This window comes from Parasteatoda tepidariorum, chromosome 5, assembly GCF_043381705.1.
Source record: "Parasteatoda tepidariorum isolate YZ-2023 chromosome 5, CAS_Ptep_4.0, whole genome shotgun sequence".
In the NCBI taxonomy this organism is placed as follows: Eukaryota; Metazoa; Arthropoda; class Arachnida; order Araneae; family Theridiidae; genus Parasteatoda; species Parasteatoda tepidariorum.
Genome location: NC_092208.1, coordinates 42,227,555 through 42,252,926, shown reverse-complemented (window position 1 = coordinate 42,252,926; position 25,372 = coordinate 42,227,555). Strand labels below are relative to the sequence as shown.

Below are 25,372 nucleotides of genomic sequence, written 5' to 3'. Positions count from 1 at the left end.
ATTGATCTTTTATCTCAAACCAAGATTCTTTGCTTGATTATTTGACTCTTCAAAAAATTTAATCGATTGTTTGAATTATCTTTTTATATTCCTTAAATATGTTAATCGTAATCTAGATAAAATAGTTAGTAAGGAAAATTTTTATTGACTACGAATTTGAGGTTGCAGTCAAATCATCAAACTTTTTAAAGGAAATTGGATGAAATGAAACAAAGATAAAATAGTTTCAAAGGTTCGTTTATATTATCTATTGGTTGGATGTACCATATGAATTATCGAAAAAAATTTGATTAATCATCATTGAAGTAGAATGGTTAGAAAAGATAATTTCTGTTTGGTCTGTTGAGTTTGACATGTCAGTTAAATCATCAAATTTTTCAAAGCAAAATGAATTGTTAAATATAGCGTATATGAAAATCAATGATATTTAATTTCTTAAATAGCTTTAAAATAATCTTAAATAATATCCTTGCTAAACCAAAAATTTTTTTACTTATTCATTATTTTTTTTTATTATTATTACTCAAGTAAATTTTTTTTTGTAGTGTTATGTGAAATTTTAAAGAAAAACTCCTTAAAAAAAAAATTTTTTTTTTGAAAGACAAGGTTTACAAAACAAACAGTACAAAAAATATAAGAAATAGAAATTGTGTTGGCGTTTAGAAGAATTGAGGTAACTTGATTTCTAAGTCGAATCAAAATCGGTATACCATCCACTTCATGCCTTTTAAACAGATGGACATGATTAATCCAGTCTAAGAGCCTAAACCAGCGGTTCTCAAACCTATAGTTCAGTAGTAAGGTCACATGGGCTCCAGACATGCGTTAGAACTTTTTTTTTTTTTTTTTTTTTTTTNTTTTTTTTTTTTTTTTTTTTTTTTAACAGGTAATCATTTTTTGAAACCAGTTATGAATTTTTTGAAACCCGTAATTAGTCAGTATTCAACCAATAATTCATTATTTATTTAATATTAAGGTAATTTTTATGAAATTATTTAGGTAAAAATGCAATAAAATTAAAATAGGATGTTTTAAAAATCTATTTTTTTCCCCAATAACAAATTATTGAATAAATTGCTAAACGATGTGCTTTTACAAATTATCGCATTAGAATATTTCCTCAAATTTTGAAATTCAAAATAAAATATCCAAATTCAAGAATAAAGAATAATTTTTCTCTTGCAATTTTTCTCACAATTTGTAACAGATCTTTCTAAAAAATTATAATTCAGCTTATTTTAATAAATTTCAACTTAAGCGACAAAAACTACTAGACTTAACTTTTGCAAAAAAAAAAAAAAACATAACCTCTTCTAACTTGCGCATTCAACTGCCTAACATAAAACCTAATTTTAAAACTTATTGATGAAACAATGAAAAAATTTCATTCACATTAAATGTTTCAGAATTTAAGTTCTTTTTTATTATCTTAATTATTTCATTTGCATATTTACACCAAATTATGAACTTTAAAAAAAAAAAAAGTCTGGGTTTCACAAAAAAAGTTTGATCGTTTAGGGTTTCGTAGCTGAAAAAATTGGGTACCCCTGGCCTAAACAATCCAAAGCATACAATAGATAGGTTTTAAGTTTGGAATTCTAGTCAACTTTTTACCTTATTTTACAATGGAAAAAATACTTCGTCACTTAATCACTTCGGTGTGTGGCTTTACCCCTTCAATCTCGCTCAAGTCAAAATCATGAGGTGAGCTTTCATCGCCTATTTCTCGTGCCCGTGATATTTCAGGGCTAGAGCATTCAAAAATAATGCACGTAAAAGGTTTAAATACATCCATCTCTTGGGCCTGGACTTTTTTATTTCTCATCGCACATTAAATAGCTACACCAGACTATTTTTAGCGTTACTGGAGATAGTTAGATAATTTTAAACTAGATGTCAGCACTGTCCAAATATATGTATTTGGTACTCTTTCAGCTACTTATGCTCTTTGCGAAAACATGTGGTTTGAGTTTCATAATATATTTTTTTTTTTTTTTTTTTTAATATTGTGTACATTATGACGTCCGAGTTCCATGGACATGCGGAGTTTCAAATTTCAAGCTAAAAATATTCTAAAAATGAATACACTTATTGAACATACACCTTTTTTATGTCATTTTCTTGAATACAAAAATAGGTACTTCTATGACCGCTTTCTTGAAAATAATAAGATCGTTACCGGGTTAAAAGAACATTTCTGAGTTTAACAGACACGTAAAATGCGTGCAATTTAAACATTTTGTCCTTAGTTGACAAAAAGAAAATTCAATTCTTTTTTTTCGCCCTCTCAACTTTCAGTTTTGCAATCAAGCAAGTCGCCTGAACGAATTGTCATGGCAACTATTGCACTAAATCGATGTTTTTAAAACAGAGACCTACCATCAGGCAGGAATAGATTCAGTTGAATAAACAATGAATAGATTTAGGACTGAAGACAAGGGGGAAAATTGAAAAAGCTCTGCAAGCTTACAATGTCAACACAGGGTTAACAAAAGCGCACCTTCATTTTTAATTAGATATTTCGAAAATCGTTAATATTTTATAGTCAAAAAACTAATTTATTTTTGGGAAGCTTTTATGAATCATTTACTTTCTAAAAGCATGGGAATTTTTATTTCCACCATTTACTTCTTTGTGATGAGGGAATTCTTCCTTACCTTCCAGAATTTATTTCAGCAGTGTGAGTACTTACTATATTCAGCACATCAATTTGAATTTTTTTAATACATTAAGTATTTCTTATCATACAATAACTTTTATTTATTATTTCAAGGCAGAAGGAGTAATAATTATAATACATTATTATATAATAAATGATGCAAATATCTGATTAACATTACTTTACTTCAGTCATAAAAATCTTAGTCACTTTCTTAGTGGAGTCGTAGATTTTTTTAGAATGGTCAGAAAGGAAAAACCTCATTCTAAATTTTAATCTAATTTTAGAAAATTTCTCCTCTATGGAATACGATAATGAACCAAATTTTTCTATTTGGGTTAAAATTCGTGGAATGACCATCCCACCGTTTTTTTTTTTTTTTTTTTTTTAAACTTTATTTTCATGATCCTTGTTGAACAGCCAACCCAATTTTGAGTTTACAACTACAAATGTTCATTTCTGTAGTCTTGTAAGCTTGAACCCAATTCAGGAGATAAGGGAACTTTTGGATCAAGTAATGGGAGAAATTTGCATTCGTGGAGTTTTTGATGTAACTAACCGTAACCCCTGTAAATGGGAGAAGGCCATGACAGCTACGAATGACTCATACCTAGCCATCGTATGGAAGGCGGTGATAGCAGAGGAATGTAACGGGAAAAACAAGGATCGCTTCGTTAAGTGATAATTCTGACATTTATATTAAATTAAACAACACTTACAATAAAAAAAACTAAATTCATTTTTCAAAAATATTCAGAAAATCGAAGAAAAAAAATAAAAAATTCTTTTCAAAGATTATGAATTGAACTGTATATCATATATCGGGAAAAAAACACTGGCTTTTTAACAGATAATTAAATATGCAATAAAATATTTTTTAATAAGATAGAAAGAATTCATTACTTGAATCAAATTAAAAACATAGTTTTTTCTAAATCATTGGTTACTAAATTTTAAAAATAATTACAAACTACTGTAATAGAAAGTTAAATATCTATTTGAAAAAAATATATATCAGATATATATGTTAATTATAGTATTTATTAAAATAAAAAGACTAGGAATACTATCAACCAAAAAGGAAATAATCCAATAGATTTTTTCAAAATTTGAATTTTATATTATTACATACTATCTAAAATATTTCAGATAAGTGAGACTTTAGGGATTTCTATTATGTCAAAAAAACTATAAATTTAAATAGACTGCAATTCTTACTAATTAAAATAATTAATAAATGTTTTTTAATGTTTATTTTATTTTTTTAATTTAGAATTTGTTATAGCAATAGATATTGAATGAATTTTAGATTGTAAGATATTCTTTAATTTAAAAAAATGTTCTGAAAAACAAAACATTATAACATTTAAAAAAAGATAAGTTTAAAACCAACTGCTGTAGATGAAGCAAATGACATAATTTAGAAGTAACTTGTTTACATACTCAAGCAAGTAAAACACTTATTAAAATATTCATCGTGAATTGAAAAATGTCCAAATTTTAAAAAACTTTCTAAAATATAGAGAAAAAAAATAATATAATTTTTAGAAAGTCAGAAAATCAGGAGAAATTTTCAAAATCCAGTATAGTTTGCAGCTACTAAGCTACCCACCGTATTAGAAGAAAGCTACTAAAGATTAATATTCAGAGCTGGAATTCAAATAAATTACATTCCCTTAGAAATCAGTGTAATTTCTAAGTTAATGTTATTTATATTAATTTTGTGTTCAATTTTATTCGATAATTAAAAAATTTTACTTGCCCTAATGAATTATCACAATCATATTAAAATTTTTCGTTAATTCCCAATTTAACCAGAATTAAATTCACACCAAGTCAGGACTAAGACTTTGATCATGGGTGAATTACTGGTATGTTAATGATAGCATGTTGCATGGCTTTAATGAGTTATGTGTAACTAAGAGTATAAATGATTAATTATTGTTTTAGATAATATTGATTGAAGTTACTAGAAACACATTAATATACACCACAGGCAGGGTTACAAATTATAATTTAACAGGTAAGCCTCCATTGTACCTAAATATTATTCATTAGTTACAAAAACGTTTCAGCTAAGCATAATTTAAAATTATAGTTTATCCACAATAATTCTTCTTTTTTTAACATAACTTTAAGGAAAAAAGCTCAAGATTCATTTATAAAACTAAAAAGAGGCATGTATCCATTAAAAAAATGGCATTGAATTTCACAAAAATTTTCAGAGCTTTTGAGAAACCTATAATACAAAAAGTTCTTGATTTTATCATTAAACGAAATCCTTTTTTCAAATAGAAAAAGTTTAACATAAAAATTATTTCTCTGTTAAATTCGCACATTCTATAAATTGGATTTAAAATTAGCATAATTCTCAAATTTTAAAAATTTATGTGCTGCGATAATAGCACATTAAAAATATGAGAATTTTAAAAACTAGGTCAAAATGTCTCGAAAAAAGAAAAGTAACTGTAATAATTACAGAAAAAATGATCGAAAATTTATGTGGCATGTTTTTTTTTTTTTTTTTTTTTAAATTGGTTTGCTATTCACAGAGTCATGAAAGTTATAATGGCTAAGTTAAATCCTACACAAAATCCATGTATATATGTTTTAGGTTTAAAAAAAAACTCAAATGAAAATGTCACAATGAAATTTTTAAACATTATGATTTCATAAATAATTGTTACTATTTTTTTAATAAACATCATAGGCAGAAACATTTTTTTTGCTGCAAAAAAGAGAACAGTTTTAGTTCCTAAAAAAGATAGAAATAATGCCCATAGAGTTAAAGCAAAAATAATCACTTCACACAAAACTTTCTGGAATGTATGTTTCAAATTTTTTAATGAATGAAACTTATATGTTTGAATAATACAAAAACCTTTTTTTTTTCTATAAAATGTTTCAATACAGTCTTTTATTGCACTGATTCAATGGTAATGAGTGTTGGGTGCAAAGGGGTTCCACATCAGTATTTTGTTGAGATGAAGAGAAATACATGAGATAGTGATTCATGCTTTGATCATGCCCTTTTTGTCATCATTTGAAAAGAAAGCTGAAAAGGAATTATTCAGTATGAATGCAAAAATAATATTTGTAAAATACAAGGGGAGAATATTGAGTTATATGAAATAAAAAATTTCAAAAGCTGTTAGGTTCAAACATTAACGCAAAATTAAAAAGTAACTACAGTATTTGGATTTAGTTTAGGGCATGTTTGATATGCTTTCTATCAATGGCTATGATGTGGGGCTAAGGAATAACAAACTAGCAGAAATGTTGAAACAGGTGTTTTTGATGACTTCCTGAATGGCAGTTTTTCCAGCCATGGTATTTGCATAAACTTCTCTTTAATACTGATCTACAAAATAAATACTATTGCAAATGTGCAGAGTTTGTATTTTACACCAGTAATTTGAAACCGTATTCAATAATAGAATTTTGACACTATACGCAACATATGTTAATATATGAAATAAGAGGACATATATGATGAGAAGTTACCTGTATATTGCATAATGCTTTTAATGATTAAACTAACAACTGCTTAAACAGTCCTGTAACTCTAGATAAAATTAAAAATTAAGTATAAAAGAGTTTAAAAAGCAGGCGATTAAGTAATTGGAATAATACAAAACTTAGCTCCACTGGAATAAAACAAACAATTGTTAATAATTAAGGGTGTTGAAAAATCCAAAATAATACATATTTTTTATTTTATTTAATACCTGTAAGGATAACCTTGAGCTTTCATTCTGAATACAGATAGGAGCAGACTGAAAAATATTGCAACAACAGCTAATCCTGTGACAGACATTACTAAAAACAACAGAAACAGTTAAATAAAAATATCAAAATTAAAATACTTTTGAGAAAGATCAAATCTGCAAAAAACACATTTTTAACTTTCTTTGAAATATTTTTAAAACCCGTATAACCCTGTATAAAAAAAGATATTGCTATCAATGAACAATGCATAAACCGTGGATTGGTAAAAAAAATTCCTTAACACTTAATTTAGTTAAAACAAAAAAACTAACTAGAAATCTCTATTCCTGTTTGCTGTAACTTGCCAACTCCCAGAACTCTGGAATCTGGATAAGCAAAAATACCAAAATGCAGCAAATAGTTTTGGTTAAGCCAAATTATACAGCAAAAACACCTCAGACCTAAAATTACACTAAACCTAAATAAAATGTTTAATTACATTAATTTATCTGATTTTTCTTTTCCACTCATTAAAGTCAAAGTAATTTTATACGAAATGAATAAGAAGTGTCGAAAAATAAATTTCAATGCATTGTGAGAAAGTTGAAAGTTTACTAAAAATTTCTCTAAAAATGTACACATTTTATAATTTTTCATTGAATTATTTAAATTTTTATGAAAGTGAAAAGCATGCATAAATGAATTTTTTTTTAAATAATAGTAGCGACAGTTACTTATTCCTTTAAATATAGAGAGATAGAAGAAAAATAGTTACTTTTTCGTTTCTTTGAATCTCCCCGACAGGAAGCAGCCTCCTGCAAAAGCACCATGCCAATCACAATAGCAGCATCTTAGATTAGTTAAGGCTTCATGAACAAATTGAATGTAGTAAATAGTAACAAAAAAATAGATATAAAATTAAATTTAACATTGCCATATGAGCAGTATTTTGCATTACAAAAACAAGTCAAATTTCAAGATTTTTACACTGAATATAGAAAAAAAAAGAAATGAACTAAGATTATTTGTTTTTCCTATATCACCACAAAATGTGAGAACATTTCATATATTATTAAATCACGCATATTTGTACCTGGGAAAAACTTAAGTTCTTTTTACTATGCAAAACTTACTATATAATGGTATTAGTTTAAAATGCCAAACCAAGATGTTATGTCTTCAGGGAGTGATCATTATATATCTCTTTATGGTAGGTTAACATGCCACCAAAGACTTAACATGTTTTGATTTTGGAGCATGTTAATAAAAATTAAGCATTGCATAACATTATTAAGAAATAATAATCTATCTAGAAAATTAAGAAGTACACATTTAAACTTACTTTTTGATACCAGACAAGACTAATATTCAATATAGATAAAATATTTTATGCACTCATTTTCAGAATTTAAATAATAAAATCAATCAAAAATAAAATCAATGTTAATTTTTATTACTTCTAGACTCAAAAGTATAGTTTGAAATAAATTTTTTTATAATATAATCAAAGTTAATAAATTTATGTTAATATAAATTATATTGGTATCAATTCAATAATTTGAAATAGTAAACAAATAAAGAAAGAAAAATAAATAAATAAATAAAATAAAATAATTACTGTTCATTTCATAACTAAATTCTCATTCATAACTAAATATAAACTTTAAGTCAAATGAATTTTTAAAAAAAAGAAAAAAAAGGACAACCATGTGCAAAACAGTGGTGAATATGTCCAACTATCCTCTGAAAATCAAATTCGGAGTCTGTATCACAAGGTTAGCGTGTTTGAACAGAAAACACCCCTCATTATAGTTCATTCCATTTAGTCAGTATGATTGGTTGTATCAATGTGAATAATCAACACCATTCTGGTATTTACCAGATTGATTGATTTTGATAGAAAATTCATAAAAAGTCACAACTACTGGAAATTTTAAAATTATATAGCAATTTCTATAACTTTGAAAAAAAATCTGAAGCTTTGTTTTTAAATCTTTATAGAGTAGAGTACTTTAAAAAAACAAACAAACATGGAGCTAAATATGTGGACGATCTAGGTAAAATTTAAAAGTTAATTAAAATGTTAATTTAAAAAATTAAAATTTATTAAATTTAAAATTAATAAATTTTAAGCTGATTTAACTTTTAAAATTATACACTTATTGAAAAAATTATTTTCAGGCTTCAAATGCAAATTTAATTACTTTTGTCAGGCTTAAAGTACTATAGAAAAAACAAAATAATTATATTAAGGGTATATTTTCATAAACAAAAAAGATTAATGAATGAATAAATCACTATGATGCACATGATTTGATAAAGCTCTCTTAAAGCATGATTTTTTTTAAAACATTTCAATACAGAACATTTCAATAAGTTTCATTTTAGCTCATTTTTTATATTATTTATTAAAAATATTACTATTAAACTTTAGATAAACTAATTTTGGATCAGTAACCAATAACATGGCATTTACAGAAAAGATGAGAATAATTATATTTGTATATTTTTTGATAAATTTTCAAAGAATTAATCAATTGTCATTAACTATTTTAACCTTTTTCCTTAAAGGATACTCAAAACAATCACAATATAAGTTTCAACAATGAATTGGCCACCACTGCTAGCATGTATATAACCCTGTAATAATAAAATTAAAATTTCATATATGATAATAATATTTCAAATTATATATAATAATTAATATTTAAAACATGACTTGTCAAACATAATGAACAAATTTAATTAGTGTCATTTAGGACAGTAGAGAAATTAGAAACAGACTACCATAAAAATTTATTGGTAAGTACATCATTGAAGCATATTGTTAAAATGCATGCACCATTAGCCAAATCAATGAACAAACCATTTAGTTTAACACTAGACTTTTATGAATTTTTTTTAAATTTATTTTATTTACAGAACTTGCAACTTTAATCCATCATAAAAGACACATGATTAATCTGAAATGAAGAATTTAAACATTTTCAAAAAGTTAAATTTGTCAATAATCCTCTGAAGTTAAGAAACTAGCATAGTTTAAAATTTTCTCAACAGAAAGTGTACTCCAACTGAATTATTAATATTTAATAGATCTTTTTGGAACCCTTGACAATAGCAGAAAACTAAAATAACTGAAAAATATAGGTCTCAGCTTCAACAAAAAATATTTATTAAAATGGTGCGTTTCACACCTTTGGTCAAAAACGGTTTAAAATAATTTTTTTGTTTATTTATTAAACGTAGTATAGTATAGAGGTAGTGCTGGATAAATATTTCTTATCCACACTATCATTTCCAAACCTAGGGGAAGTTTTCACATTTCTATCTTACATTTCACAATTTATCTTAACTTTGTTTTTCCCCTAATATAAAACAGTTACTAACTTCTCCTTCAAATCACTTTTTTTGTGTAACTTGATGATCACTTTGATGCACTGCACCAACTAAAATCTCAGTTGTTTCTTAAACATATTTAAAGCTCTAACATACTAGAACTTTAACTAAATTTAAACAGCATCTAACCATGTCATTCTGTCACTTTATTTATCTGAAATTTACAACAAATGTGTTAACAAATCGAAAATATTTGCCACAGTAATTTTTCATTTATTAAATTAACTTTTTGTACCTGCTGTAAGGTCATATAATTTAATATTAAGAAATGTTTTGGGTAGGAGGCTGTTATTTAGTCATTTATATAAAGTGCCCTGATCTCACCTAAAAAACTTTTTCACCTTAATTTAACAGTCTCTAAAATGATATTTTTAAGTCTATAGTTGGTCTTTTTGCCTTTTCTTACAAACAAAATGGTATATTAAACTTTGAAAATTTGTCACTGGATATGGAGATTGCTCTATAAGTATGGGTCCCTCAAATAAATTTGACTATGCATAGTCATATTTATACTTTTAATATTTGATTCAGCTGTGCATTTTTTCAAAATAAATTCATCTTCAAAATAAATTCATTCAGTGCCATTAAAAAATAAATCTTATTTTAAATAAAATACAATATAATTTTTTCTTATAAAAAGTAAAAACTTGTAAATAAATGAATACCTACCACTGTACCCTTACTTGTACGATGCATAAATGGTGGTCCTCGAATATGATTCCACATCTGGCCAGAAGTCATAGCAAAAACAATACACTGAATAATAAATGTAAGAAATAAGTATTTTTATTACAAGATCAATAACACTATTTTACTGTCTAATATTTCCTTATTGCATAATGATATAATTTTATATCCTAATTCAACCATTAACATTTAAAATACAAAGTCTTAAAATAACTTACTAAGACACTATGGTACTATACATTTAAAGTTTTTACTCCAATAAACCAAGAGAAATAATGCCACAGATTTGACAAATTAAAAATGCATTAAATTATGATTTATGGGGCTTTATACTGCCAAATGAGCTGAGTTCCTTGCCTCTAAAATAACNTCCATCTTCAAACATCTTGTGACAAATCCTATTTTTTCTTCTTTGCAAGCACAGAATGTAAGTTTTGAATCCAGTTTCTCTGATGTTGTAACACTTACACATACATACTAATAATCGTCGTTAGAAAAACAGTCACCTTTATAGTAACTAATTTTAAAAAAAATTTACTTCTTACAAGAATCGCGAGAGTTGATCTCAAAATTGCGTGAATATGAATAACAATTATGGCTTTTGAAATCACATGAATATGAAACTAGATATACGATTTTGAAAATGAGAAAATACAAACTGGGATATAGAATTTTTAAAACGCGTAAATACAAATCCCGATTCATAATTTTTAGATCGCGTAAATACGAATCATGATGCGTAATTTTTAGATCGCATAAATAAGAATTATGATGCATAATTTTTAGAATGCGTGATTGCGAATCTCAATGCCTTATTTTAAAATCACGTATAAATGAAAATCAATGTTTGATATTATAAACAGCATGAGCAAATCAAGACATTGAATTTTAAACTCGCGTGAATACGAATCGCTTCATAGGTTTTTAAAAAGGCATAAATACGAATCACAACGTACAATATTCAAATCGCGTGAATAAGAATCTCAACACGCAAATATGAAAAGCTATGTTTGATATTAAAATCGTGTGAATAAGAATCGAGATATTGGCAGATTCCAGGCTTGGGACCTCTAAAAGGCTTGTCAAAAACAGCGTCATTTGAACTACAAAAATCGGATCTATCTGGAGGGCGGGTAAAAAATTCGGAAAAAGCTTGNTAAAAGGGGAGAAAACAGCTAAAATAAGTAAAAATGAGAAAGGATTGGTAGCTATGTAGTTTGAATTTTCTGTTTCTCTCTGAAAATGGGTGAATTTTCTGAAAAAGCGGAATACTTATAAAAAAAGTGAAATTTTTAGAAAAATCTGAATTTTTGATAAAAAAGCTGAAATTCAAGAGATAAAAGTGAAAAAAAGCGGAAATCAGCTAAAAAGCGGAAAAATCTCATCCCTGATAATCAATACCATTCTGGTATTTACCAGATTGATTGATTTTGATAGAAAATTTATAAAAAGCCACAACCAATGGAAATTTTAAAATTGGATAGCAATTTCTGTAACTTTAAAAAAAAACATAGGGCTAAATATGTGGATGATCTAGGTAAAATTTAAAAGTTAATTAAAATGCTAATTTAAAAAATGCTAATATTTATTTAAAAAATGTTAATGTTAATTTAAAAAATTTTAATGTTAAATGTTAATTTAAAAAATTAAAATTTCTTAATTTTAAAATTGATGAATTTTAAGCTGAATTAACTTTTACAATTATTTACTTAATGAAAAAATTATTTTCAGGCTTCAAATGCTAATATAATTACTTTTGTCACACTTTAAAAAAATTTTAATGTTAATTTAAAAAATTTAAATTTATTAAATTTAAAATTAATAAATTTTAAGCTGAATTAACTATTAAAATTATTTACTTATAGAAAAAATTATCTTCAGGCTTCAAATGCAAATATAATTATTTTTGTCAGGCTTAAAGTAATATAGAAAAAACAAAATAATTATATTAAGGCTATATTTTCATAAACAAAAAAGAGTAAAGAATGAATAAATCACCATGATGCACATGATTTGATAAAGCTCTTCTAAAGCATGATTCTTTTTAAAAATTATAAACAGAACATTTCAATAAGTTTTATTTTAGCTCATTTTTTACATCATTTATAAAAAATATTACTATTAAGTTTTAGATAAACTAATTTTGGATCAGTAACCAATAGCATGGAATTTATAGAAAAGATGAGAATAATTATATTTTTATATTCTTTGATAAATTTTCAAAGAATTAATCAATTATCATTAACCATTTCAACCTTTCTTTTTTTAAAGGATACTCAAAACAATCACAATATAAGTTTCAACAATGAATTGGCCACCACTGCTAGCATGTATATAGCCCTGTAATAATAAAAATAAAATTTCATATATGATAATAATATTTCAAATTATACATAATAATTAATATTTAAAATATGACTTGTCAAACATAATGAAGAAATTTAATTAGTGTCTTTTAGAACAGCAGAGAAATTAGAAATAGACTAATATAAAAACTTATTGGTAAGTACATCATTGAAGCATATTGTTAAAATGTATGAACCATGAGCCAAATCAATGAACAAACCATTTAGTTTAACACTAGATTTTTATGAAATTTTGTTTATTTACTTTATTTACAGAACTTGCAACTTTAATCCATCATAAGAGATACATGATTAATCTCAAATGAAGAATTTAAACATTTTCAAAGAGTTAAATTTGTCAATAACCCTCTCAAGTTAAGAAACTAGCATAGTTTAAAATTTTCTCAACAGAACATGCACTCCAACTGAATTATTAATATTTAATAGATGTTTTCAGAACCCTTGACAATAGCAGAAAACTAAAATATGTGAAAAATATACATCTCAGCTTCAATAAAAAATATTTATTAAAATAGTGTGTTTACACACCTTTGGGCAAAAATGGTTTAAAATATTTTTTGTTTATTTATTTATTAAATGTAGTATAGTATAAAAGTAGTGCTGAATGAATATTTCCAATCCACACTATCATTTCCAAACCTAGAAGAAGTTTTCCCATTTCTACTTTACATTTCAAAATTTATCTTAATTTTGTTTTCCCCTTACATAAAACAGTCACTAACTTCTCCTTCAAATCACTTTTTTATGTAACTTGATCACTTTGATGCACTGCTCCAACTAAAATCTCAATTGTTTTTTAGACATATTTAAAGCTCTAACATACTAGAACTTTCACTAAATTTGAACTGCAACCAATCAAGCCATTCTGTCACTTTATTTACCCGAAATTTACACAAAATGTGTTAACAAATGGGAAATGTTTGCTAAGGTTATTTTTCACTTATTAGGTACCCTTCTTGTACCTGTAGATCGTATAATTTAATGTTATGAAAGGTTTTGTGTAGGAGGCTATTATTTAGTCATTTATAAAGGGTTGCCTCTTCTCGCCTAAAGAGCTTATTAATGTTAAATTAACAGCATCAAAAATGGTTTTTTTAAGCCTATAAATGGTCTTTTTGCCTTTTTATAAAAACAAAATGGTATATTAACCTTTAAAAATTGGTCATTGGATGTGGAGATGACTCTATAGTAAGAGGCCCTAAGTAAATGTGATTATGCATATTCATATTCATACTTTTCATGTTTGTTTCAGTTGTATTCTTTCAAAATAAATTCATTTTTGAACAGAGTACCATTAAAAAAGAAATCTTATTTTAAATAAAATACAATATAATTTTTTCTTATAAAAGTAAAAACTTGTAAATAAGTGAATACCTACCACTGTACCCTTACTTGTACGATGCATAAATGGTGGTCCTCGAATATGATTCCACATCTGGCCAGAAGTCATAGCAAAAACAATGCACTGAATAATAAATGTAAGAAATAAGTATTTTTATTACAAGATCAATAACATTATTTTATTGTTCTTATTATAACAATATATTAATGTCTAATATTTCCTTATCACATAATTTTATATCCTAATTCATCCGTTTATATTTAAAATATAAAGTTTTAAAATAACTTACTAAGACACTATGGTACTATGTGTTTAAAGTTTTAATTCTAATAAACCAAGAGAAATAATGCCACAGATTTGACAAATTAAAAATGTATTAAATTATGATTAATGAGGCTTTATATTGCCAAATGAGCTAAGTTCCCTGCCTCTAAAATAACAAATTATAATAATTTAAATACAGTAGTCCTTAATTATATCATGCTTGTAACTAATAAAACATTTAATTTTGATACTAGACTTTATCACAGATGTACTCAATTGATGGAAATTTTGTGTTTCTCTCCACTCAGCTGATTAGAAATAATCACGTACATATGCTGGACAAATATTTAAAGTTAGAAATAAATCACAATAACTGTAAAAAAAAATTTCTCTTTAACATTCTTCCTCTAACTTCTTTTGTGTATACGAGATAACTCTATACTCGAAGATGTAAAAACACTGCTCTAGCACATAGTGCAAAAAATTTCACAAGTATATATATATTTATTAAAATATTCCATCAAATTTTTATTCCTTCATTGTTCTTTAAACATTGAATAAGGTTAAGTTTAAACATATAAATTTGAAGAATAACAGAGGGTTTTTTGAAAAAAAAAAACCAAGATATTGCTATAATGATTAAGTAATAATAGATTAGGTAAGAAAGTAAATTAATAGATAGTATTTTTGACATAATCTGAAGTAAAACAATGTAATAGATTGAGCCCTTTCACTGATTGAATAGAAAGTAAACTGATTGAAATATAAAATAAGAGGAAATTTCTAAATGGCAAAAATATAAGGCATAAAATAACAACAAGAATGTTCACAAAAATCAAGCTTTTTAAGCAGTTGTACAAATAAAAATATACATTATTACGAATTTTCAAAATATATGTAAATAATGCAGTAACTCACCAAAGCACCTAATCCCCATGATGTTTTGTTGTACAAAAAATCTAAATTATTTCTTCTCATGTAAAGAAGTGCTGCAATTAAGGCAAAAAGTATGACTAGAGCGATTGTTCCAGAATAGTTTGGGGGTCTAAACACTCGAATCTAAAGAAAGAAAGAAAACAATTCTATGATATAAATTAACATAATATGTTGGACAAAATTGTCTTTTTTTACACCTTAAGTCATTTTTTTATAACTTAGAACAGAAAGTAATTATTATTTAACAAAGAAACTTATTTAAAATTTAAATATTCTAAGAGTAATTAACCTTGAAACTATTTTACAAAATAAATTCCTCTTCATTAAAAGAGACTCAATTTGAAAATTGATATTCAAGTAGAAGTAAAAGAAACATGCCTAAAACAATTATATAATGACAAAATATACAATTATATATTAACAAATTATTACAAACAGTTTCTGAGGACCAGACTTGTGCTATTTAGCTTGCATAGTTCTTTACACAGGAAATGTCACATGTAACAGCAAATATTTAGAAGGGTTAGAATTTTAAACACTCCCTAAATTTTAAATTCGATGAACATATTTAATAAATTTTAAATTATACACTACTGCTCAAAGTTGATATTTGGAAATATTGCTCATGAATAAAATAGAATTTGTAAATACAATTATGTAATTTCAAAGTTGAGCTCCAAACATTGACTTATTTTTTTGGTAATGATTATATCTATAAGAAAAATATTACAAAAAAAAGTTTAAAACATTAAAAATTAAACATTGTATAACTCACTGTTTTGATAATTTCAAAACTCTACAGATTTGATTTTAACATTAAATATTTTACACCATATTAATTCATTCACTCATTTTTTTTAATAACCTGAAAACTTTATAAACTTTCTAAATAATGAAATTTAAAAAAAAAAAATGCTTGTAGTAATGTGCAGAAAGATCTACACCTTTCGGTGAGAAATTAACTGAAGTTCTCTCAATTTTTTTCATTGGTATATATCAATTCTTTTAAAAATGTAGGAGGATGGTTACTCAGACTTTTGTTTTCTTTTGACAGTGAAAAAAAAATTTAAAAGGTAAGAATGCATCTTCATCTACAGAACCGCTCTGAAATGTACCATCAGATTAAAATGTTAGTTTACAAAATTCCCTTAAAGTGGTAAGTAAAATGGGTTTATGTTTATTTAAAGAGCTCCTTTTGCCTTGGGAGCAAAATATATAGACAGGGCAATGGGCAAGGAAATAAATTTCCATAAGTTATCTTTGACTACCTGCAATTGTATAATTCAAACATGTTTTACTTTCATAAAGGTTTCTACCCCAGTTTTGAACATTAAAACTCTATAGGAATATTATAAAAAGTCATTTTTCTTAAAGAAAATTTTAGCAATCTTAGCTTCCAAGATATTTTTCTTGCTCTTGGAATTAAAAAAAAAAGATTATTAAATTTTCAATCAGTCAAATTTTCAATAACTTGATGAATCTTTGGCTTTCAATTATGCTTCAAGATGTCATTTAACTACCTGCAATAGTATCATTCCAACATGTGTTTACTTTCTTAAAGGTTTCTTCCTCATTTTCTAACATTCAAATTGTATTGAAATAAAAAGCATATTCTTTACAGAAAATTTATATGTTATCTTTTCTTCCAAGATATTTTACCTGTTCTTGGAATAAAAAAAAAACACAATTAAATTTTTGAAGTCAAATTTTCCATATTTAATGAATCTTTGACTTTGAGGGAAAAACATACTTCGTTGAATTGTTGATTAATCAAATTTTCCATAACATCATGAATCTTTGGCTGTCAGTGATGATTTAAGATATAGTTTCACTATATAGATAAAACTATTCTACTAATATTCAAATTACATTGAAATATTTTAAAAAGGCAAAAGAAAACATTCGTGAATTTTGATTTCCGTTAATTGTACTTGGAATTAAAATCAATCTTCATTGAATTTTTGATAAGTCAAAATTAACTACAGCTGTTTTTCTTGTTTACTTTCAAAACTAAACTTTTAGTAAACTTGAAATAAGTTTTAGAACTCAAAAGACATTTCCAAATTAAAATGAAAATCAATAGTTTCAACCAAAACTAATATAATTACCTGAATATCTGTTCTTTCAGCAATCCAACGAGCAATAGTTTCAGCTTGAAATCCTATTCTAAAATTAAATCAATTCATTAAAAGAAATAAAAACAATTTTCTTCAGACTAACATTTTTGAATATGTGATGTTGTAACAGTCAATGAAAGGTTATTTCTATCCTGAAACAGTCAATGAAAGGTTATATCTGTTCTAATTTATAAAATTAAAATACTTTTCATTCATATTAAATTTTAAATATGTTCCATTCTATAATTCATATTCTGTGCTTAACTAAATAATAAATGCTTTTATACAGTAAGTAGAAAGCACAGTTTTTCAATAGTGCTTGAAATGAAACATTTAAACTCTTCTAAAAATTAAATGAAAAACTTTATGATAGCATACTCAGGATATAAGCTTGAAAAAAATACGAAAAGGAATTGAATTAAACAGAGATAGAAAATGGAAAATTCAATTTTTTTTAAGTAGTCAATTAATTTTATTAATTACAAAATTAAGAAGTTGATTAATTTTTACTGAAAAAAATTTAATCAATATTTGTTGACCTATTGCAAATTAGTTTTTTAATATGTATTATATACGTCTCAACTTTTTATAATTGTGATGCATAATTTGGATGCTTAGAGCTATGTCAGAAAAATTTATGTGTGTATTATTACGTTAAATAATAACAATACATCAAGAAAAAAATATCTTGAATGAGGAAAAGAAACAGGTTTAGAAAAATTGTTTAAATAGCATAAGTAGAGTTAAAATATTAATTAAAAATTTTATTAACTTGAAATTTCATGAAATTAAATAAAAATTCCTATTATAAGAAAAATTCTAACCTACAATTATATTCAAAAAGAAGGATCTGTAATCAAAAGGCAAATAAATCTATAAGAAAACGTGAAACTATACATATTTAACAAGTCGTAAAGAAAAGGAAAACAAATCAACATTTTAGTGGTATTAGACTAGAAAAATGGGTATTTTAAACATTTCATTTATTTTCAAAATTGTAATATTGATAATATATATATTTTTTAAATAAAGAAAATTAATATCCTTTTTTATAAAAAAAAGAATATAATTCTATTTTAACAGCCAAATAAAACTGTATTAGTAAATCAAATTGATTGATAGAAAGAAATATTGAGGTACCTTTGAATGTCCATTTGGTCTCCTTTTTTAGGCTTGCCTTTCTCAGGAAAATGCATGAAAACTGGGGCTGAATTCATACCCAACTGAAAACAAAATTATTATTTAATTATAATATTTAAAAAAAACATTTGTTACATAAAACTATATTCCCAAACAAGATATTTTATTTCAATAATTGTTATTGCTAAGGATAAGTAAAGAAAAAATTATAAGGAGAGATACCTGCCATTTCTTATAATGGCAGTTCATTAAATAATAACTTGACGCCGTTGTGTACACAAATGCATACACAGTAGTCAAAGAGTATACATAGGAGAAGAAGACTAGGGTCCTGAGACATAATGTAAACCAGTCCTCCAAGGGTTGGTATGGTTCCTTTGTATAAAGGAAGAACCAACATTAAGGAGTATAACAGCAGAAGCTCGTTTTGAAATGATTTTACACCCACCTCTCCTCTTAACCACTCCTGGGGTTTGGGAAGAAAAGAAAAGTTTTCTCTTTTTGTTTATGGTTGGTCTGCTGCCTTTTTGCGCTTTGTATAAACGGTACTGCACTATTTCTTAAAGATATTCCTTTGAGAATTTATTTATATCATCTATGTTAATAATATCTGACCACACATTTTGAGATAAAAACAAAAATATGTTGCTGCATGTAAGCTGTTTTTCTGATGTAGCATCCCATACTGAGCAGTTTTCCACATTAGTTACATATTCGGAGAGATGGACTTCTTCATTCTATAATCCTTGCAATAGCTTCATACTGTAAGAAAATTCCTACCTATACAACCTTTTCCCATCACACTTACTGAAATTTAAATTAAATTGCATTCCTTTGCAAAGTAAAAAAAAAAAAAAAAAAAAAAATCAAAATTTTTAAAGGATTTCTTTAGTAGAAAACAAATTTTTGTCCCATAATTTATTTTAAAATTAGATCATTAATAGCAATAATTTCAACATAACTTACTTAAACCTTTAAAAGGCATTTTGAAATCTGGGACAATCTCTGTAACTGTGTTTTTAGTACTGGTATTTTATCACTTTCAAAGCTAAGATTTTTTCCTACATGTTCATAACTAAGAGTATGGTTGTTTGTGAAAAATCAAAATCTTTCTTTCTTTTCCAGTTTAAAATAACAGTAAAATTCTAATTTTGTGAAGCATAACTACCTAGGTCTAGTTCAATTAAGGAAAACTCATGCAAAGAATACACTATGTTTTCACACAATTTGATTGAATTGTTAACAGTGCAGATCTTAGAACAAAAGCACAATAAAAAATATTATTAAATAAATAACATTTCTAATTCAATTACATAAGTATGAGCTTCATAAATAAGAATAGTAATGTAATTGCACACTCCAGACTTATATAAATTCAAACTTATGTAAACAAAATAATTTATGTTTTACAGTAATTTTGCTTTGTAACATAAGTAGAATTTTTTCACTATTTCAAAAAGCAACAGCAAACAATAAACATAGCACAATAAAAAAATATGTATGTATATGTTCATGAATGAAAAAAGAAAAAAAAGAGAGATTCTTACAGATGTGAAAACATCAGGTCCAGTATCAAAATCAACCATTCCAAAGAAAAGTTTGTTGTTAACTGCATTGGAAAAGCGCCAAGATGTAGCTACCAACTGAAATTCTTCATGAGCATGCCTTAAAAGAATTAATAAATATTATAATAATCTATACATTTCTTACATTTCAAATTCTTTTAGCTAATTTAGTGCTTTGAATTGCACTTTTTTAAATTATACTATTTTTTTTAAAAATATTGGAACAGTTAACCATCTGAAGAAAAACTTATTTTTTTATAAACTGGATTATTAGACAACTGAAACTTTGCGCTATGTTTCAATACAAAGAATAGGTTTAATTAAAAAGTACTTGGATTATTAACAAATTTAAGATATTATATTATTACATTACAAGACAAATAAATAATAATTTAAAACAAAAATTTAATAAATTAATGACATTTTAATTGATTCCATATATTTGTACCAGTATTAAACCAGTATTCACAAATTTTTCTTGAAGACACACTTTTAAAGTCAAATTTTTTCATTCAAATAATATAATTCGCATAAATTAGTACTACAATTATAGCATTATAAAACAGCAATAAAATAATATCAACTTTTATCAAATTTATACAAATTTATCAAATTTATCAAAATTTATACACGTTTTTTTAAACTAAAAAAAAAAAAAAAAACTGAATNAAAAAAAAAAAAAAAAAACATCAAATATTGATAAAGCCGTAGACTTTAAAATGTAAAAACTGAAGAAAATATACTTTAAAAAAAAAATTTTTTTTTAGTTTGTAAAAAAATTTTAAATATTAAAGTGATATTAAAAAAAAATTCTCACGATTTCTTTTATTGAGAAGTAAAGAAAAAGAGTCGACAATATTTGGTTTTTTAACGATTAGTATAAAAGTGGATTTATTCTTAAAATATTTAAATACAAATTTTAGTAATTATGTTCATATTTCAGTGATTATTTAGACGTAAAAAAAACAATCAACATAAAACATTTTAAGAAAGTATTTAAAAGTTTTTCTAAAATGAAATAAATTTGCAATTATACAAAAGATAATTTTTTAAAAAAAGCTTAAAATTATGCCATTGATGCACTGTTGCTTTGGATTGCCAGCAAAAAAACATTTCTGCTATATTTTTACTAATAATAAACCATTCGATAAATTGTCATCTCAATGACTATGAATGATGATGCAATTAAATGTTTATATCAGAGAGACTCAAGCCTTTTTTTTTTTCTTTTTTTGGTAGCAATTAAGACAATTTTCTGTACTAATTGAACTAATATTAAAGTACAAAATAAAGGATTGACATGATATTTACATTCTTTTTAGTAAAAAATAAAATAAGCTGCATTACATATAACTGTATAAAGATTAACAGAGAGAGTTGATAAAATATTGAAAAGTTATAAATTAAACTTACAAAATAAATAAATAAACCAGTTTGTTCCATTGTAAAAGAAAATAATGATTATTTTTCCAAATTTTCATATTGTATAGTCATTCAAAATTTAAAAAATATGATGTAAATTAAGTAATTATCGGAAAAAAAATCTAAAGCTTTGTAAACTTTATGATAGTTGGCTTCCCTGATATCTATTTCCAAATACAGATTAATTACAGGAATAAAAAGATACCTTATTTGAATCCAGTAAAATAGCTGGGCCATTTTTTTTCAGGAGTTACTAAATTCAAATAAAACTGATTCCATTCAGTATAATAACAGACGAAATAGAAATATGGATTAGCTATTTGTCAACAATGTTTATGAAATATCTCGAAAAAGATATTTACCACTTTAAAATGATATTTTTATAAGTAGCTAGGTACTTTATTTACGTCGCACTAGAGCTGCACAATGGGCTATTGGCGATGGTCCGGGAAACATCCCTGAGAACGATCTAAAAACATGCCATCACAACTTTGATCTCCAGCAGCATGCAGCAAGGATGGCTCTCCGTAGCCTGATGAACTGCACACGAAGTCGAGCACTTTACAGTAGATCAGCTTAACTAGGACTGATACCGCACATTCTATTCATAAGCAAGCTGACCAAAGTGGTCACCCACTTGCTTACTGACCGCAGCCAGTGATGTTTGATTTCGGTTTTCTACAGAGTACCGTGCCTTTACAAACTGTTCATTGTGGGATTGATATTTTCATAATTTAGACCAATAGAGTTGTGGTGTTAGCTTTTAAAATAAATATTTCTTTAGATATCTATTCTTTAGAAAAAAATTTTTCAGCCTTGTGAAAAAGGAAATATTAAATAAATAATTAGAATTCAACAACAAATTTTAAGATTACACACAGCTGATTTTAAAAAGTAACGGAAAAAAATACAGAGTTTGTAAAATAATTTCTTTTACACTTATATAAAATATACCAGTTGACAGTTATTATTACCTGCAAACTACACATTGTCGATGAGGAGATAAAGCTGTCAGCATAACAATAAAGGAGTAGTTTCGAGGAGTAGCTTTAATAAATTGGCGAAATTTATCACCTGTTAATCTAATGATTGCTCGTTTTGAAGACATATCAGTTAGTTCTTGAACTCTTTCAGCAAGAGTTTGTGCCTTAAAATAGAAAACAATGTCAATAACATTCTGGAAAAAATATCAGTTTGTTATAGTTTTTTAATAAACTGATAATCTATCCAAATTGAAGAAAAGTAACACAAATAAAAAATAAAACACATCCCCATGCCCTCTTACCAGCAAAAGGGATATATTAAAATGAATCCATATCTTATACATTTTGGAGATCTTATATCATTATCTTATACATTGGATCTATAAGATAGATCAATTGGATCTATCCTATACATTATATCTATCATTATCTTATATACTGGAGATTTTTTTAATTAGCCTTTCCATTTCAACTTTCCTCCTTATAGAGACGAATCTGTCAACATTTTTCAATAAACAGATAATGCCAAACCGAATTTATTTTTGATTATAGAAAAATGGAGATTGAAAATAAAACTTTTCTTTTTTAACAACAGAATGCATTCAAAAACATTTCGACACTTCAAGTTAGTCATATTATGCTTTTCTTTAATATTTTAGATTAATTTATTTAAGTCGAGGGAATAAGTATTCTTTAATTTATTCCCTTATTTTTTGTGTGGAGGTGGCCATGAATTTCACCATTAAAACAGATTAGAGAAAAAGTGTAGGGAATGCTGAACAAGTGCATACTAGGCAATGACTCTTCCTTAACCCTTAAAAAAACAACAGAAAAGGAAATACTGGGCAAATGCAAGTACACCAGGTAATGAGATAATTGTGCATTGTTATCATCAGATTTGCAAGAAGATGTGGTTATTATTTTTACAAAGGGGATAAATAATCTGTTATTACTCGACAGACAATTGTCCAGCATTCCCTCTACTGTTTTTTTCCTCCCCAGAGGGTTATTACGCAGTATTTCCAATGCTTAAAGGTCATTATCCATTATCTCTTATGTCATATAGTAGAAGGTTTGACAATGTCCTTCAACAATCATATAAATTAGTGAAAACATTCTGCTGATTATGACATGCATTGTATCACCGAGCAAGTTAACTGAGTGTGTGCATTTAAAAACAAATTATAACACGAGCATTCAAAAATGATCACATAATCAGGACTGTTGTAATCCTGATTCTACATGCATTTAAAAAATGCATGAGAAATAGCATATATGTCAAATACAATGCAATACAATTAAAAATTTAATTGGCCGAGTAGAAACTATTGCAGACAATAATAAGGTAACATTTCAAAGCAGAAGAAAAAGAGAAAATGTTCATGAAATAAAAAAAAAAAAAAGATGCAATAGATCGCACGATTTCAAAATAAGATTGCTAGATTTTTTTCTTGTGATATATTTAGTCATTTCAATCATTAATAAAATGCACCTTGCATTCAAAACAAGCTATTTTCTCATAATCAGACATTTTTTAAAATAATTTTTTACTTTATATAAAAAAAAAGAAGTTCAGCAGAAAGGACTATGTGGTGTACGCCATACTTAATAGCACATTCTGCTATGGAGTTTTTTCCTACAATAATGTTTTTTTAAGGCTAAAGGTCATTGCCCAGTATTCTCTACACTGACATTCTTCTAATGATGAAATGTATAGCAAGCTCTGTGAAGCTGAAATCTTTTTTTAAAAAAAATAATTATTTCATTTCAATAGTTAAAAAAAAAACACACAGATTGTGAGCATCGAAATACTTCAGGGGGAAATTTCTGTAGCGTGATCTGTGGTAGAATAATTACAAATCTTGGTAACTTTTCGGAAGAAACTAAAAAAAGCATCACAGGACCATTTGAAGGATATAACTTGTAGTCACCCTCAAGCAAGCCTTAACATGCTTTTTTAAAAATTATTTTCCCATTTAAAATCAATTTGAAGCCTAGCCAATTGTGGTGTTCTTTTTTTTAGTTCCTCGTGAACCACAGCCCGGAAGTTGCTGAATATTTTGCCACAGACCATGATACGGAAATCTACCGCACGGCAGATCAGGATACAGAAATATCCCCTACTTCTGAATGCACTCTGCTATCAGAAAAGAAAAGTTTTACTTTAGATATCCTGAAGTCAGATACCCGAAAATGCAGACTTGCATTCATTAAAAGTGAACAATATTTCATATTATCTTAATATATCCTTGCTGTGATTTTGGGAAAATATATAAATTTTAGATTCAACAAAATCTAATAGTCTAAATCTAACAATTTTCATGAGATCTTTAATTTTTAAACGAAATAAAAAAGCAAAATTATGGAGAGAGAAACCCGGCATTATTTTCGGTAATTAAAAGAAGTTAAAATACTATTCAAAGATAAATCTATATCATATAATTCATTCAAAATGTAGCAAATGGAAAGAAAAATAGAGATTAATGAGCTCAAAATGTGCTTTTTTTTTCTTTTAAATATGACATTAATATCGATTCCAGTTTGATATTAAAAAGTAAGTCGTGAAAAATACCTCTTTTTTACTCTTAGTATCGGGAATGAAGTATAAAATCAAAATAAAATAAAAAAGAAATTTGTACGAAAATTCCATCATTAAACACTCTTATTCTTCCCTTAAACAAAAATCAAATACAAAAACTTCTCGTTGATCACTAAACTACGTGTAAACAGTCGAAATCAGACACTTAATTGATTGATTGTTGCAGGAAGGTGATTGATATTGATACT

The 25,372-nt window shown here is 26.0% G+C and overlaps 1 protein-coding gene across 3 annotated transcripts; it reads right to left on the bottom strand.

Moving 5' to 3' along the window:
- Positions 1-5,486: 5,486 nt before the first annotated feature.
- LOC107442369 (oligosaccharide transferase gamma subunit) lies at positions 5,487-25,360 on the bottom strand. 3 transcript variants are annotated; one of them, XM_071181346.1, is made up of 11 exons: positions 25,158-25,360; positions 22,577-22,749; positions 20,163-20,280; positions 18,616-18,698; positions 17,467-17,524; positions 15,341-15,481; positions 14,195-14,281; positions 8,944-9,007; positions 7,143-7,217; positions 6,388-6,478; positions 5,487-5,714 (listed from the first exon to the last, which is right to left on the bottom strand). In XM_071181346.1, the coding sequence occupies exons 1-11, from the start codon at positions 25,236-25,238 to the stop codon at positions 5,699-5,701; spliced, it is 987 nt and encodes a 328-aa protein (XP_071037447.1). In that variant the 5' UTR covers positions 25,239-25,360; the 3' UTR covers positions 5,487-5,698. The 3 variants fall into 3 exon arrangements, with proteins under 3 accessions (XP_071037447.1, XP_042909665.1, XP_042909664.2); XM_043053731.2 differs by lacking the exon at positions 14,195-14,281 and adding an exon at positions 10,433-10,519 and having other exon boundaries at positions 25,158-25,338; XM_043053730.2 differs by lacking the exons at positions 5,487-5,714; positions 6,388-6,478; positions 7,143-7,217; positions 8,944-9,007 and adding an exon at positions 12,657-12,790 and having other exon boundaries at positions 25,158-25,338.
- Positions 25,361-25,372: the final 12 nt, after the last annotated feature.

Bases quoted from the DNA above. Each gene is read 5' to 3' on its own strand.
- LOC107442369 (XM_071181346.1), bottom strand. From the start codon at position 25,238: ATGATGGAATTTTCGTACAAATTTCTTTTTTATTTTATTTTGATTTTA. The intron at 22,750-25,157 runs GTATTTTTCACG...TTCTATTTTAAG, and splicing joins ATACTAAGAGTAAAAAAGAG to GCACAAACTCTTGCTGAAAG. The intron at 20,281-22,576 runs GTAATAATAACT...AATTCTTTTAAG, and splicing joins CGACAATGTGTAGTTTGCAG to GCATGCTCATGAAGAATTTC.